The sequence below is a fragment of the Oncorhynchus mykiss genome, chromosome 6 (genome assembly GCF_057628025.1).
Source record: "Oncorhynchus mykiss isolate SJ-2025 chromosome 6, ASM5762802v1, whole genome shotgun sequence".
Lineage (NCBI taxonomy): Eukaryota > Metazoa > Chordata > Actinopteri > Salmoniformes > Salmonidae > Oncorhynchus > Oncorhynchus mykiss.
In genome coordinates, this window is record NC_143027.1 from 30,838,201 (window position 1) to 30,853,008 (window position 14,808).

Consider the following 14,808-nt stretch of genomic DNA (forward strand, 5'->3'; position numbering starts at 1 on the left):
CAACTGAGACACATAACAAACCCAAAGTATTTTGGAGATGAAAGCATAAGTCCAAAACAGAGAAGTGGCCGGGCCGTGGGTCATTCCCTAGTAGAGGAGCAGTGAGGGGATGAGCTGTCTTTTATCATAGAGACAACAACATCTTCAGCTGTTAATATTTCCAGAGCCAGTCCAGTAAAGACAGACACTCATTAAAAACAGACAGACACTCATTAAAAACAGACAGACAACACTGCCACCGTACAACAGGTATGAGTCATTGTGTGTGTGTGTGTGTGTGTGTGTGTGTGTGTGTGTGTGTGTGTGTGTGTGTGTGTGTGTGTGTGTGTGTGTGTGTGTGTGTGTGTGTGTGTGTGTGTGTGTGTGTGTGTGTGAGTGATAGATTATGAGCACAGAGAGGGAAAGAGGTTCTGAAGTTTTAGGTTTATTGAGCTGCTGATGAAAGGAATGAGTCATACACAGGCAATATGAGGTGCACTGTGTGGCTCTGGGGCTTGACAGATATTCTGGTGTAAACACTACAGAATCCATCAACAGGCACAATCAAGGCATCCAGTCTTTGTATTTGTCACAATCTATTCACACCGAATCCGTCTTATACTCAAGTAATACCAAGCTAAACTGCCATGATCCATTGAGGTGGATGTGAAAAGCAGACGGAGGCGTGAGTGTACTGTACAGGCCACAGGGTGAGACTGACCTGTGCTGTGTGTTCTCAGTGGCGGTCACTGTGATAAAGGCAGGGGACTCCTCCATGGCGTCAAAGTATTCTGTATCCTCATCTTCATCACTCGCCTCCCCTTTCTGCAGCCTCTCACTCCCTACTGAGAGAACACACACACACACACAAAAGCAAACACAAACACACACACAGTAAAGCAATATTTAACACACATCCTGCTCTATACTGGTGCAGCAGTAGTCACATGATTTGTGGAGGGGAAAGGAAGGTTGGGTAGCTAATCAAATGCTCATGGAGATGAATAAAGAACATTAGACTTTAATAGGTAACGTCCCTGTAGGCTAAATATGAACTGAACTTGATTCCAGACGAGAAGGGAAGCAACAACTCCAACTTCAATACAACCTCAGATTGACAAAATGTAATATATCCATTCCTGTGTGATACACGGCTTACTGTTTTACGCTAGGATGGCTATCACAAAGGATGGCTATCACTAGGATGGCTATCACTAGGATGGCTATCACAAAGGATGGCTATCACTAGGATGGCTATCACAAAGGATGGCTATCACTAGGATGGCTATCACTAGGATGGCTATCACAAAGGATGGCTATCACAAAGGATGGCTATCACTAGGATGGCTATCACAAAGGATGGCTATCACTAGGATGGCTATCACTAGGATGGCTATCACAAAGGATTGCTATCACTAGGATGGCTATCACTAGGATGGCTATCACTAGGATGGCTATCACAAAAAAGTTGGCTATCACTAGGATGGCTATCACTAGGATGGCTATCACTAGGATGGCTATCGCTAGGATGGCTATCACAAAGGATGGCTATCACTAGGATGGCTATCACAAGGATGGCTATCACAAAGGATGGCTATCACTAGGATGGCTATCACAAAGGATGGCTATCACTAGGATGGCTATCACAAAGGATGGCTATCACTAGGATGGCTATCACAAAGGATGGCTATCGCTAGGATGGCTATCACAAAGGATGGCTATCACTAGGATGTCTATCACTAGGATGGCTATCACTAGGATGGCTATCACAAAGGATGGCTATCACTAGGATGTCTATCACTAGGATGGCTATCACTAGGATGTCTATCACTAGGATGGCTATCACTAGGATGGCTATCACAAAGGATGGCTATCACTAGGATGTCTATCACTAGGATGGCTATCACTAGGATGGCTATCACAAAGGAAAGGTGAGGAGTGATTGTGTCCATTTGAATACTACTCTCATGAGAAATGTATCTTCCAGTCTAATTACAGAGACAATATCATTCAAAACCATCTGACATGACTTACAATTTCCTATTTCCCCAAGATGGTATATTTCTCTAAATGAACAGAGTCCTGTTAGTCTAAGGACTAAGGGGCAATACTAAGGGGCCCGACTGTCTGCCTTACCCTTCTCTGTGGTGGGGGCGCTGGGCGTGTTGGCGGACAGTGTGGGGGCCTCTCTCCAGGCTCTCTCCAGACTGTTGTGCTGCTTGGCTAGCTGCTCTATGGTCTCCTCCAGGTGAATACGCTGCTCTCTCTCATACTGCAGCGCCCGCTGCCATCTCCTGCTGTGGGTCTCCGCTAGGTCCAGGAAGTCCCGACACGCCTAATCATCACAAACACAACATAGCACACAGACACACATCAAACACTGGATGTCAGACAGAAGATAAGGAGTAGAGGCATGTAAATCATGAGTCAAATATGCACACAAGGATATTTATCTTGTGGATTTGTAGATGTTTAGGGCTACCAGGTCCTTTCTTGACTGGTGGAAGGAAATCAGTTTTCCAATTAAGTTGATGTTTGTTTTATCATAAAATGTATTCTAAACATGAGTACTGTCAGTATTTAGACCACTGTTAGCACTATCATCAACATCTTGAGAATGACTTATATCTCTTCGCCTCTCTCATGAGTGTCAGCTACTGTGTGCATATTAAATCATGTCTTAGGGGCAGGCTCTGAGTTTCCACACTATAGCATCAGAGAGGGAATGATGATCCATAGCCAAAAAAAACGTGAACTCAGGGCAAGTCATAAAAGGTCTTCTGAGTTACGACTGTGGTCTTGGCATTATTGGCGAAACAGGGATCTTACTCTAGATCAAAACATACAAGTAGAATGTGTCAGCATTTTCCCCAACTACATCATGTCTGACCACAGAATGTTTTGGGAGGTCAATGGGACACACAGTGTGATAAGAAAACTGTGGAGAAAGCAGAAACACATCAGTCCTGCAGGCTACCACTCTTTCCCCAAGTAAGTATCCGGGTGAATGGTTAAACAACTAGCCTAAACAGTATACCCTGATAAACCTGTCTAGACTGTACATCCATCCATGGACCTCCTTGTCCTCAAATCAACACAACCACTGAGTGCTCTGATCCTATGAGCACATTGTTATGCAGTCAGTGCAGCATCCTGTTCAGCATTCACCCATTAAAAACCTCTTTGGTCCCGGTACCACAGGCCATTGGATAGCTGAAACCACTTGGCCATCGTTCTGGTTGAGGTGTGTAGCTGAGGGCCACGCGTGTCACAGAGCACAGATAATCTGTGTCCTCTCAGATCAGTGGGCTGCACAGATAGGACATATCGGCCTCAGACAGAGGCCACAGGAACAGGGACATGACATCCTATATATCCCCCCCACTGAGCCTGTAGCTCAAAATAATAGAATATTTCACACCAACCCACCACCATTTAGAATAGAGATGCAGAACTAGGAGACCATTAACCTACATGGTGCTTTGGTAACAATATATCTGAATATACAGGGTGTTTATTTTGAAGTGCTACAATGTGCACGCAACCAATCAACATGTTACGAGTTTAGATCCAACAGTATAGCTTATCACATGAATGAATCAGTTAGCCTAACTGACAAGCAACGAGCCCGAGTCCCACGTCCTGTCCACGGGGGGTTCTTGTACATCAAGCTGCCTCATGCTACAGAAATCGGTCTCCTGCTTTGCGGGCTGTTCTGGTTCGGACTAGGCTACTTACTTGCTGATGACCTGACACCAAAACCAGAAGTGTTAACTCAAAGTGTTTCAGTGATTTTACAATTCACAGCCAAATGACAAGCAGGGTTAGCCTATTGTAACTAAATAACAGCCTCTTACCTTCAGCAGTCAAGTATGAAGTGTCCTGTTTTTACTATTCAGACTGAAAGTGAATCATGTGACGGAGCTACTTACTTCCTTCTGCTCTTCAGGCACATATGAAACTAAATATCAACTTCAACCCGACTTTGGTTCCACATTTGTTCTGCTGAATCTATTATTTAAACAGACTGCTGCGTGTAGCTCACGGTTGGGGAATATCATGTCTGAACTCAGTGTATAGAATAATGATTCAACATGAAAATCAAGGAGGTTTAACATATTTTAGTCCGTGCTGAATTAAATGTCCTGGTTCACTTTACAGAATGAGCATGATTGGCTGTGTCAATTTCCTTCGATGTTTCATATGGCTAGATAACATAACATGGAAAGGGGAACCCATTGCAAACTTGTGCAAACGCACGCACGCAAGCACTCAAACACACAAACACACACTTGTGCCACCTCACCGACACAGCAGTCACACAACACGTGAGGAGTTACATCACCCCTAAATGAACCAGTGTCCAAGCTTCCCTTCAGGGTCAGAACAACATCGCTCAACCACCTCCAACCCCCAAGTTAGTGAAGAGAAAGGGCAGTGTTGGTGACATATGGTCCCGTATAGCTCAGTTGGTGGAGCATGGTGCTTGCAATGCCAGGGTTGTGGGTTCGATACCCATGGGGGACCAGTAGAAAAGAAAGTGAACATGTATGCACTCGCTACTTACTGTAAGTTGTAAGAGCGTCTGCTAAATGATGGAAGTGTAAATATCAAACTGCATCACAAGCCAAACGCAAACAAAAAGGGTACAACAACTGTAGCTGTGATCAAATAGCTAGGCTCTCTACTCCCCCTTCCTTTGCATAAAACCAACCTGAAGCAGCACTTTCCCCACAGCGTCTCTAGTTGAACCAGATCTAACAGTGTTGTAATGAGATAGGAAATCCTACAGGGCATGTTTAATTGCCTGTCCAGTAACTTTCAGTTCCCACTCCAATTAATTAAAACAGTGATTAACTGTGTGCAGAAAAAAAGCGCATCCTTTAGAGGGAAGACTACAAAATCTGTGATGAAAGTACAGATGTCTCCACACTCTAAATGGGGCTGAACTCCTGTGGATTACTTGGTTGATTCTCATTCAACTGAGCAAACACACTCACAGTATCAGTTCAAGCTTCAAGCCAGTTCAAAATGTCAAAAGTACATGTGCCCTGGCTACACTATCCCACCTGCCAGTGACCAATGTTATGGGAGCATTCCCCCATGTGTCAGACACCCGTCACCACAGAAATAGCAGTCTGTGGCCCAGACAAAACAAGGCTATTTATTGTCAAACACATAAAAGCCAAGCAGAGGAGTAGAAGAGACACACAAACCTTTCCTGGTTGTCTGTGTAGCGCCTGGCCCCTGTAGGAGCATGTCTGTCTTGTGGAGGAAGAGGGGGCACTGGGATTCCTCTCTGGGCTCAGGTCTCTGGGCTGGGAGGGTCCAGGGAGGTTTGGGGTTGGGGCAAGACTATTCCTGTCCTCCCCAACCAGCCCTGATCCGGTATCACTCCTTCAGTACCGACCTCTCCTTTCCTCTGCCCTCTAGTCCACTATAATACCACTTGGCCAATGGAAATGACTCTCTGTGGTCACGGTGACAATAGCAACAGAACAGCTAGTTCCGATGCTAACAACACCCCTGCACATATCTTACATACTGTAACTGGATTGGTGGCATGCTGTAAACAATACGATGCTAGAAAGAGGTACCACCTGAGAAGTGTTTCCCTTTCCCGTCACATTTGCAAGAGCATTTAAGAATCTTAAGTAGACGACTACAATATACACAATGCTGACCTGTGTCCTTCCTGTCACATCTATCATACCATAGCACTGAGAATGCTAGTCACCCTTCACACAGTAGGCCTAACCCTTGCCATGTAAAGGCTTCTACACATCTACCCAACTGTCTCTGGACGGTTGTGGAAAGAATTTGCCCGGTGTGTAGCGTCAGTTGGTTGCCGCTGGACATAGTCAACGTATCATCCATAGTTGGTTAGCTTAAGTTGAATAGATGTGTAGAACCCTTAAGTCTCACTACTCACATTGATCATAGCATTCGAGGTGATGCGGAAGAGGGTGGCTCGCTCGTTGACGCCCTTGACCTTCTCTCCTCCCTCCACGGGGACTCTCAGCGCCTCGAGTTCACTCAGAGAGCGCTGCAGGGCCGCCCCATGCTTGGCGATTAGGTCGTTACACGTGCCGAGGTCATCAAGCTTGCTGATCAGGGTCTTCAGAGTGCCCTGGATCCCCTCACTGCGGTCTGACTGGGTCGTGGGCTCCTCGTCTCCTGAGTCATCTACAGAGGAAAGGTCAGAGGTCAGAGGTCAGATAAGAAGAGACTGGAATACAGGAGGGCAATCGGGGATGCAGGGTCCTCACCAGAGAGACAGACAACGAACAAACCGACCAACAAGACATGATCCCCCGAATGCTATTTGGAATCCATTCATCTAAAATGTAAAATCCACATTCTAAGCCCAAAACCCAGGGGCTGCATGACTCCCTTTATTGATCTCTCTCTCACACACACACACACACACACACACACACACACACACACACACACACACACACACACACACACACACACACACACACACACACACACACACACACACACACACACACACTCGAACGGAACGGATAGAAGGACAGGTTTGCATCATAAATACGCAGGGTTATTTATGACTTAACCATGAAGAGATTCAGATATACTATAAAAATGAAATTTCCACTGATAAAATGTGTGTTAATTGCTATGATCTTTGGCTGGATTTTACAGCTGGTTTCCAGTTTCACTTCCACTTACTAACACAAAGGCACACATGCAGACACGCAGACTGAGACAAACACACAATCGGACCGAGACGCACACATCTCTCTCTTAATGGCCCCATTCCAGAGACAGACAATGGTGAAACCCTTGGAAGCAGAAGAAATGTATTTAAGCCGAGTCAGGGTATTTACATGAGGCAGTGTTCCATTCCCTCCGTGGGCCTCTGCTCTGCTGCAGTGTGGCGACAGTGGAGAGGTTACTCAGGGCCACTCTGAACATATGAGAACAGTGTGTCAGCGTCTGTCCGAACATTATACACACTCTCAGTGGGGACCGAAATACCCACCAGGTCATGCACAGAACCCGATATAGCCCACCAAGGCGTTATTGGAAATCCTCTTGGATCGGATGGATTTAACAGTCAGTGCAATGACCCTGGTGGTGGCCACCATCGTGAAGGGTAAGATATAAAGTAAAGCAACCTTAGGGCAACAAAATATGACTTGATCAGAGAGAGGCTGGTTAGCCTATCTGTTCCAGAGAAACCACATCAAATGTCAGGGTAGAACAGATGATTTACTGAGGCAAGTCAGATGTGGCCTAGAGGTTAGAGCGTTGGTCAGTAAACGAGAGGTCGCTGGTTTGACTCCCCAAGGTGAAAATTATTTTGATGTGCCCTTGAGCAAGGCACTTAACAATTCCAATGTTTATTCTCCGCTGTTTTCTTAAGCCAAGCAGAAAGAAAGTGGCAGTGTGTTTGTTGTCTGCATGCCAGCAGATTTTACTATTATGGAAATTGGTTTGAAGATGATATGTACTATAATAAGCATAACATAACATGTTGGACAATAGTAACAGAGAAATCATATTTACGGTATTATGTGTTGGTAATGTGTGCATTATAGCAGTGGCAGTGGGTTCATGTACATTTGTGTGTTTTGAGTTACAAGCTACAGTACTGTATGTATAGGAACCAAAATGAACCTTTTCACAGCAGACATGTGACTTATTGGAGTAAGTTAAAACCTGAGGTAAGGTATCATCACCCTCAACACTAGAGGCCTTGTTCCACTGCCTGGACTTTGGAGCCTTGGAAACCAGCCTCTACAGCTCTGGCAGGTTATTGAACAGACAGGAGGGTCTTTCACATTTCTGAAAGGAGCGGAGATTCTCTCTACATGAGGAGCGAGGGGTTGTTGATTTAGCCTAGAATCCATCCAGAAGTATCAGGAAAAATACTATCAACCCAGGTTCCAGGAAGACATGGAAGAATGATGTTCAATTGACACATTCAGATCATTTCTGAAGGTATTTCAGCTTTCCTTCGACCACCCTTATCCTCTCTTAGCTTCCTGTCCCTACTACTTGTATTCTTTCTTGTGGTCTCACTCTCCCTTCTTAACAAACTGTTCCAGAATCTACATACTTTTCTGTCTGTCAGTCCTCTGTTCTTCCTCTCTTAGTCTTCTCCTCCTGATCTTTATCTCTGCTATATGAGGAAGTAATCATGCACAGCTTAGCCCTAGAATGTCCAAAGCATGTCACTTGGTGTGAAAGTGTCCATTTAGCTTGCAGAGGAAGGAAGATGTCACATAGGCAATTACACTTCCACACTCACACTAGCAACATGGCAGCTCATTCTGACCTCACAGAGGAAGTGAACAAACCTACGGAGACGCCAAAAACAAGCAGCCCTCACATGCACACGTTTACTGACAACAACGCCTGGAAGGCGCTGCTACCCCATTTCTACTTCTACATAGAGACAGACAGCAGCACCATAAGCAGTGAGAACCAGGCAGTAAGTCTATTAAAGTGACTCAGTTTCAGTCACAGGCCAGTGGGCTGTATGTCTGTTGACAGTCCGGAGCCTCGGCAATTACCACAATCTGATCTGACAGAATGACATGCTACCAACAGACAGTCTCCTCAAATAATAACAACAAATGGCAACCACAACAAAAGGCAATCATGACAAACCAAGACCAACATATGACTAGTCACAAAATCGACAACAAAAATAACTCTGCTCCTAACTGTTTGGTAGTGTTAAAGAGACTGAACAATGACAACACAAGACGTCTCTCTTCGTGCTGATCAATTGTCCTCCAGTAATCCCTAAACATGGGAAGACAAACCCTCCTATTTGTAAGAGGAGACGTCCAGGGAGAGGGAGGGGAGAAAAGAGAGGAGGCAGGGCGAGGAAACACAAGACAGGAAAAGAAAGACGAAGGCTCTCACCATGTCTGCACCCTTGGACCGCCATCTTCACCCAGTGGGCGGTGACCAGTGACCAGGCAGAACCAGTTTAGACACACAGCGACTGACTGTGCAGACCAGGTGATGTAATGGGTGAGATTGCTGAATGTCCACACTGTGTGCAGAAGCACAGAGAGACAAAACTGTCCAGCCAGAGGAAAAGACAAAACCAGGCAGAGCTAGACAATCCAGCCCGGCACCAACAGTGACAAAGACTGGAACCCAGAATAACCCTCCCCATGACAATCTCCCAGACCTGGAATTGAATTAGCCTACAGTTAGAGTAGTTAGGCTCAGTTAGGGCAGGAGGCACCACGGAGACAGAAGGGGAATAACAGGTCTATGTTTGGTGAGGCTTGACTATGGAGAGATTCACTGCCTACTATAGGATAGCCTATATGATACTATAGGATACAGCAGGGTAGAGTGGGGGAAAGAGTGAGGTGGAGAACCATGATGGATGTCCTATGCTCCAAAGGGGGAAAAGATGATAAGCCCTAAGTCAAGTAAGTTAGGTTTGAGCAGAGACATTTTGAGGAGGGGAAAGTTGGCAGAGCAGAGACATCCCCCCAGGTAGGATGAAGGGGATTAATATAGCTCCTAGAATCCAACACCAAAGAAACACTCCAACATCCACACCATCCCATCCTCCTCTCTTTATGGGGCAGTAGGGTATGCCTTGGCACTGGCCATGGTTGGGGAATGGCATGGCATGGCTGCCACGACAGCAATGTCTGCAGTCCTGATCCACAATGTTAAATGCCTTCGGAAAGTATTCAGACCTCTTGACTTTTTCCACATTTTGTTACGTTACAGCCTTATTCTAAAATGGATTAAATACAAAAAAATCCTTAGCAATCTACACACAATACCCCATAAAGACAAAGTGTACGTACGTACATACCCCAACCAGGGATATACCCCAACCAGAAGCCATACAGGCAACATTCGCACTGAGCTAAAGGGTACAGCTGCCGCTTTCAAGGTGCGGGACTCTAACCCGGAATCTTACAAGAAATCCCGCTATGCCCTGTTTCGAACCATCAAACAGGCAAAGCGTCAATACAGAGATAAGATTGAATCATACTACACCTGCTCCGACGCTCGTCGGATGTGGCATGGCTTGCAAACTATTACAGACTACAAAGGGAAGCAGAGCTGCGAGCTGCCCAGTGACACGAGCCTACCAGACGAGCTAAATGACTTCTATGCTCGCTTCGAGGCAAGCAACACTGAGGCATGCATGAGAGCATCAGCTGTTCCGGACGACTGTGTGATCACGCTCTCCGTAGCTGACGTGAGTAAGACCTTTAAACAGGTCAACATACACAAGGCTGCGGTGCCAGACGGATTACCAGGACGGGTGCTCCGGGCATGTGCTGACCAACTGGCAGGTGTCTTCACTGAGATTTTCAACATGTTCCTGATTGAGTCTGTAATACCAACATGCTTCAAGCAGACCACCATAGTCCCTGTGCCCAAGAACACAAAGGCAACCTGCCTAAATGACTACAGACCCGTAGAACTCACGTCCGTAGCCATGAAGTGCTTTGAAAGGCTGGTAATGGCTCACATCAACACCATTATCCCAGAAAACCTAGACCCACTCCAATTTGCATACCGCCCAAACAGATCCACAGATGATGCAATCTCTATTGCACTCCACACTGCCCTTTCCCACCTGGACAAAAGGAACACCTATGTGACAATGCTGTTCATTGACTACAGCTCAGCGTTCAACACCATAGCACCCTCAAAGCTCATCACTAAGCTAAGGATCCTGCGACTAAACACCTCCCTCTGCAACTGGATCCTGGACTTCCTGACAGGCCGCCCCCAGGTGGTGAGGGTCGTTAGCAACACATCTGCTATGCTGATCCTCAACACTGGAGCTCCCCAGGGGTGCGTGCTCAGTCTCCTCCTGTACTCCCTGTTCACCCACGACTCCAACACCATCATCAAGTTCGCTGACGACACAACAGTGGTAGGCCTGATCACCGACAACGACGAGACTATAGGGAGGAGGTCAGAGACCTGGCCGGGTGGTGCCAGAATAACAACCTATCCCTCAATGTAACCAAGACTAAGGAGATGATTGTGGACTACAGGAAAAGGAGCACCGAGCATGTCCCCATTCTCATCGACGGGGCTGTAGTGGAGCAGGTTGAGAGCTTCAAATTCCTTAGTGTCCACATCAACAACAAACTAGATTGGTCCAAACACACCAAGACAGTCGTGAAGAGGGCAAGACAAAGCCTATTCCCCCTCAGGAAACTAAAAAGATTTGGCATGGATCCTGAGATCCTCAAAAGGTTCTACAGCTGCAACATCGAGAGCTCCCAGTCTATGACTGGGGTGGCTGGGGTCTTTGACAATTTTTAGGGCCTTCCTCTGACACCGCCTGGTGTAGAGGTCCTGGATGGCAGGCAGCTTTGCCCCAGTGATGTACTGAGCCGTACGCACTACCCTCTGAAGTGCCTTGAGGTCGGAGGCCGAGCAGTTGCCATACCAGGTGGCAACCAGTCACTTTGTGATGCAACCAGTCACTTTAACGATACCTACATGTGCAGTGGGACAAAAAAATATTTAGTCAGCCACCAATTGTGCAAGTTCTCCACTTAAAAAGATGAGAGAGGCCTGTAATTTTCATCATAGGTACACTTCAACTATGACATACAAAATTAGGAAAAAATCCAGAAAATCACATTGTAGGATTTTTATTGAATTTTTTGCAAATTATAGTGGAAAATAAGTATTTGGCCACCTACAAACAAGCAAGATTTCTGGCTCTCACAGACCTGTAACTTCTTCTTTAAGAGGCTCCTCTGTCCTCCACTCCTTACCTGTATTAATGGCACCTGTTTGAACTTGTTATCAGTATAAAAGACACCTGTCCACAACCTCAAACAGTCACACTCTAAACTTCATTATGGCCAAGACCAAAGAGCTCTGAAAGGACACCAGAAACAAAATTGTAGACCTGCATCAGGCTGGGAAGACTGAATCTGCAATAGGTAAGGAGCTTGGTTTGAAGAAATCAACTGTGGGAGCAATTATTAGGAAATGGAAGACATACAAGACCACTGATAATCTACCTCGATCTGGGGCTCCACGCAAGATCTCACCACGTGGGGTCAAAATGATCACAAGAACGGTGAGTAAAAATCCCAGAACCACACGGGGGGACTTAGTGAATGACCTGCAGAGAGCTGGGACCAAAGTAACAAAGCCTACCATCAGTAACACACTACGCCACCAGGGACTCAAATCCTGCAGTGCCAGACGTGTCCCCCTGCTTAAGCCAGTACATGTCCAGGCCCGTCTGAAGTTTGCTAGAGAGCATTTGGATGATCCAGAAGAAGATTGTGAGAATGTCATATGGTCAGATGAAACCAAAATATAACTTTTTGGTAAAAACTCAACTTGTCGTGTTTGGAGGACAAAGAATGCTGAGTTGCATCCAAAGAACACCATACCTACTGTGAAGTTTTTCTGCAAAGGGACCAGGACGACTGATCCGTGTAAAGGAAAGAATGAATGGGGCCATGTATCGTGAGATTTTGAGTGAAAACCTCCTTCCATCAGCAAGGGCATTGAAGATGAAACGTGGCTGGGTCTTTCAGCATGACAATGATCCCAAACACACCGTCCGGGCAACGAAGGAGTGGCTTCGTAAGAAGCATTTCAAGGTCCTGGAGTGGCCTAGCCAGTCTCCAGATCTCAACCCCATAAAAAATCTTTGGAGGGAGTTGAAAGTCTGTGTTGCCCAGCAACAGCCCCAAAACATCACTGCTCTAGAGGAGCTCTGCATGGAGGAATGGGCCAAAATACCAGCAACAGTGTGTGAAAACCTTGTGAAGACTTACAGAAAACGTTTGACCTCTGTCATTGCCAACAAAGGGTATATAACAAAGTATTGAGATAAACTTTTGTTATTGACCAAATACTTATTTTCCACCATAATTTGCAAATAAATTCATTAAAAATCCTACAATGTGATTTTCTGGATTTTTTCTCATTTTGTCTGTCATAGTTGAAGTGTACCTATGCATGTAATTTAGGAACTCTTGAATGTAACAGAAGTTAGGAGCAGGTAAAGTAAAGGAACTCTGAGCAAAGACTTGCTATCATTATTCACCCTCATTCTGCTAAGGAGTTTGTTCACCAGCCAAGTAATGGAACTTAAAAATAAACTGTCACATGCACTAAGAACTAGGCCTATTTGTTTAGTGGAGGATCTGCTTCCAGCAGGGTGTCTGCATTACTAATTGCCATTCCGGAACCTCTGGCATGCAATCTGAATCCTGGCATCTCATAATAACAGTCAAACCACCTTAACATCATTGCCACACTCACCTCACAGCTACTGGGAGAGGCTATACCTGCTGGGAAAAGAAACAATGGTTTCATGGGATAAAATCCCAGAGGGGTATTACTGGTAGACTATTATTTGCTTAATGAGAGCTTTCACACTAGGATGTAGAACTAAGCCAGAACAACTTAAACCGCATTAGATTACAGAATATGAGTGGTTGATCAGCGAACCCATCGAAAATACAAGACACATGGCATGGCTAGCAGCCCCAGGGTACACACAGCGTTGTAGTGAGTAGGTAATGGTTGCGTATGTGTCTTGGGGTCAGAAACGGATTTCTTCTGGCAATCCTTCCAAAGAGCCTGTGGTTGTGGAGGTGGCGTCTGATGGTGCTTTTTGAAACCTGGTGATCCCAAGATGCCACCAAGGCCTGCAATTTTTTCACAGTGATTCTTGAGGATTTTGCTGCTTCTCTCACCATCCTGCTCCCTATCCTCGGGGGCAAAATTAATTTGCATCCTCTAACCATGAGGTTTTCAACTGTTCCATATCTTTTACATTTAAAAAAAATAATTGCCCTGACAGTGCTCAGTGGTATATTCAATCCTTTGTGGATCTTCTTGTAGCCATTACCAGATTTATGAAGGTCTACGACCATCTGTCTCTTTTGAACTGCCAGTTCTTTTGTTTTCTTCATGGTGTTGGATGACAGAGGGATATTGCATGTGTGTTACCTCATTTGTATATCCTAGTGAAACCGGAAGTGATGTAATGGCTCAATATAGTTCCTTAAGACTTAGATAAACTTAAATAAGTGGAATTTAATTCCTGGTTTGATTTTGGTAGATGTTATTTACAATAATCTTTAAGGGTGCCATTAATTGTGAAACCTTAATTTGGAGGACATTGATTTTTAATTAAATCAACAAATGATTTTGCTGGGTTCCACTGAAACATTAATAAAGTACAGTATTTCTCACATGTTAGTATTTTGAGTTTCTCTATAATTATATTGTTTATATTTTTTAAAGTAGTGTTTGTGCATTGCCAGTCAGGGGTGCCAGTAATTTTGGAGCCCACTGTATCTGACTAGGTTGCCCCAACCTCAAACCTCCCATTTATCCCTTCCCTGGTCTGTCCATCTCTGGTCTGACAGAGAGAGAGTGAGATAGGGAGAGAGGTAGGGAGAGAGAGACCGATGGCTGTGTAATTGGCAGAATGATGCGGTACTATCACACTGACAGGTAATAATGAGATGATAATTATTAACAGATCATCATGATAAAAATAATGTCTTCGGTGCATAAATCAGATAAAAGCTAATGATACAGTACCAAATAACATTTGAAGCGACCCTAATTGGTATTCAATGCAGTGTTTTTTTAGAGAACCCATTACAATGATCCCACTTCAGAAATCCTATCAGAGCCCAGCTCCACTCAGCTGCATATGTACCAAGTAGAGACTCAAGCTGAAGGGTACTTTACCTCATCATATACCTCATCATATACCTCATAAGTCATCTGGAGAGTAGGTTATATTTAGTGCTGACTAGTACCTGTGTGTGTAAGTCAGATTCATCATGCCAA

General features: G+C 45.1%; 1 protein-coding gene across 12 annotated transcripts in view; it reads right to left on the reverse strand.

Annotated features, from left to right (window-relative positions):
* Window positions 1-14,808, reverse strand: part of LOC110525719 (oxysterol-binding protein 2) — a 73,860-nt gene that overhangs the window by 17,553 nt on the left and 41,499 nt on the right. For 3 of the 12 annotated variants that reach the window (XM_036979857.2, XM_090237633.1, XM_090237634.1), the window contains 3 exons: window positions 5,912-6,165; window positions 2,116-2,314; window positions 701-821 (listed from right to left, as the gene is read on the reverse strand). In XM_036979857.2, coding sequence (XP_036835752.2) covers window positions 701-821; window positions 2,116-2,314; window positions 5,912-6,165 — 574 coding nt within the window. Of the gene's footprint in view, window positions 1-700; window positions 825-2,115; window positions 2,315-3,836; window positions 4,180-5,195; window positions 6,166-8,886; window positions 9,397-14,808 lie in introns of those variants that run through there. The other 9 variants (XM_036979856.2, XM_090237632.1, XM_090237631.1 and 6 more) reach the window with 7 other exon arrangements.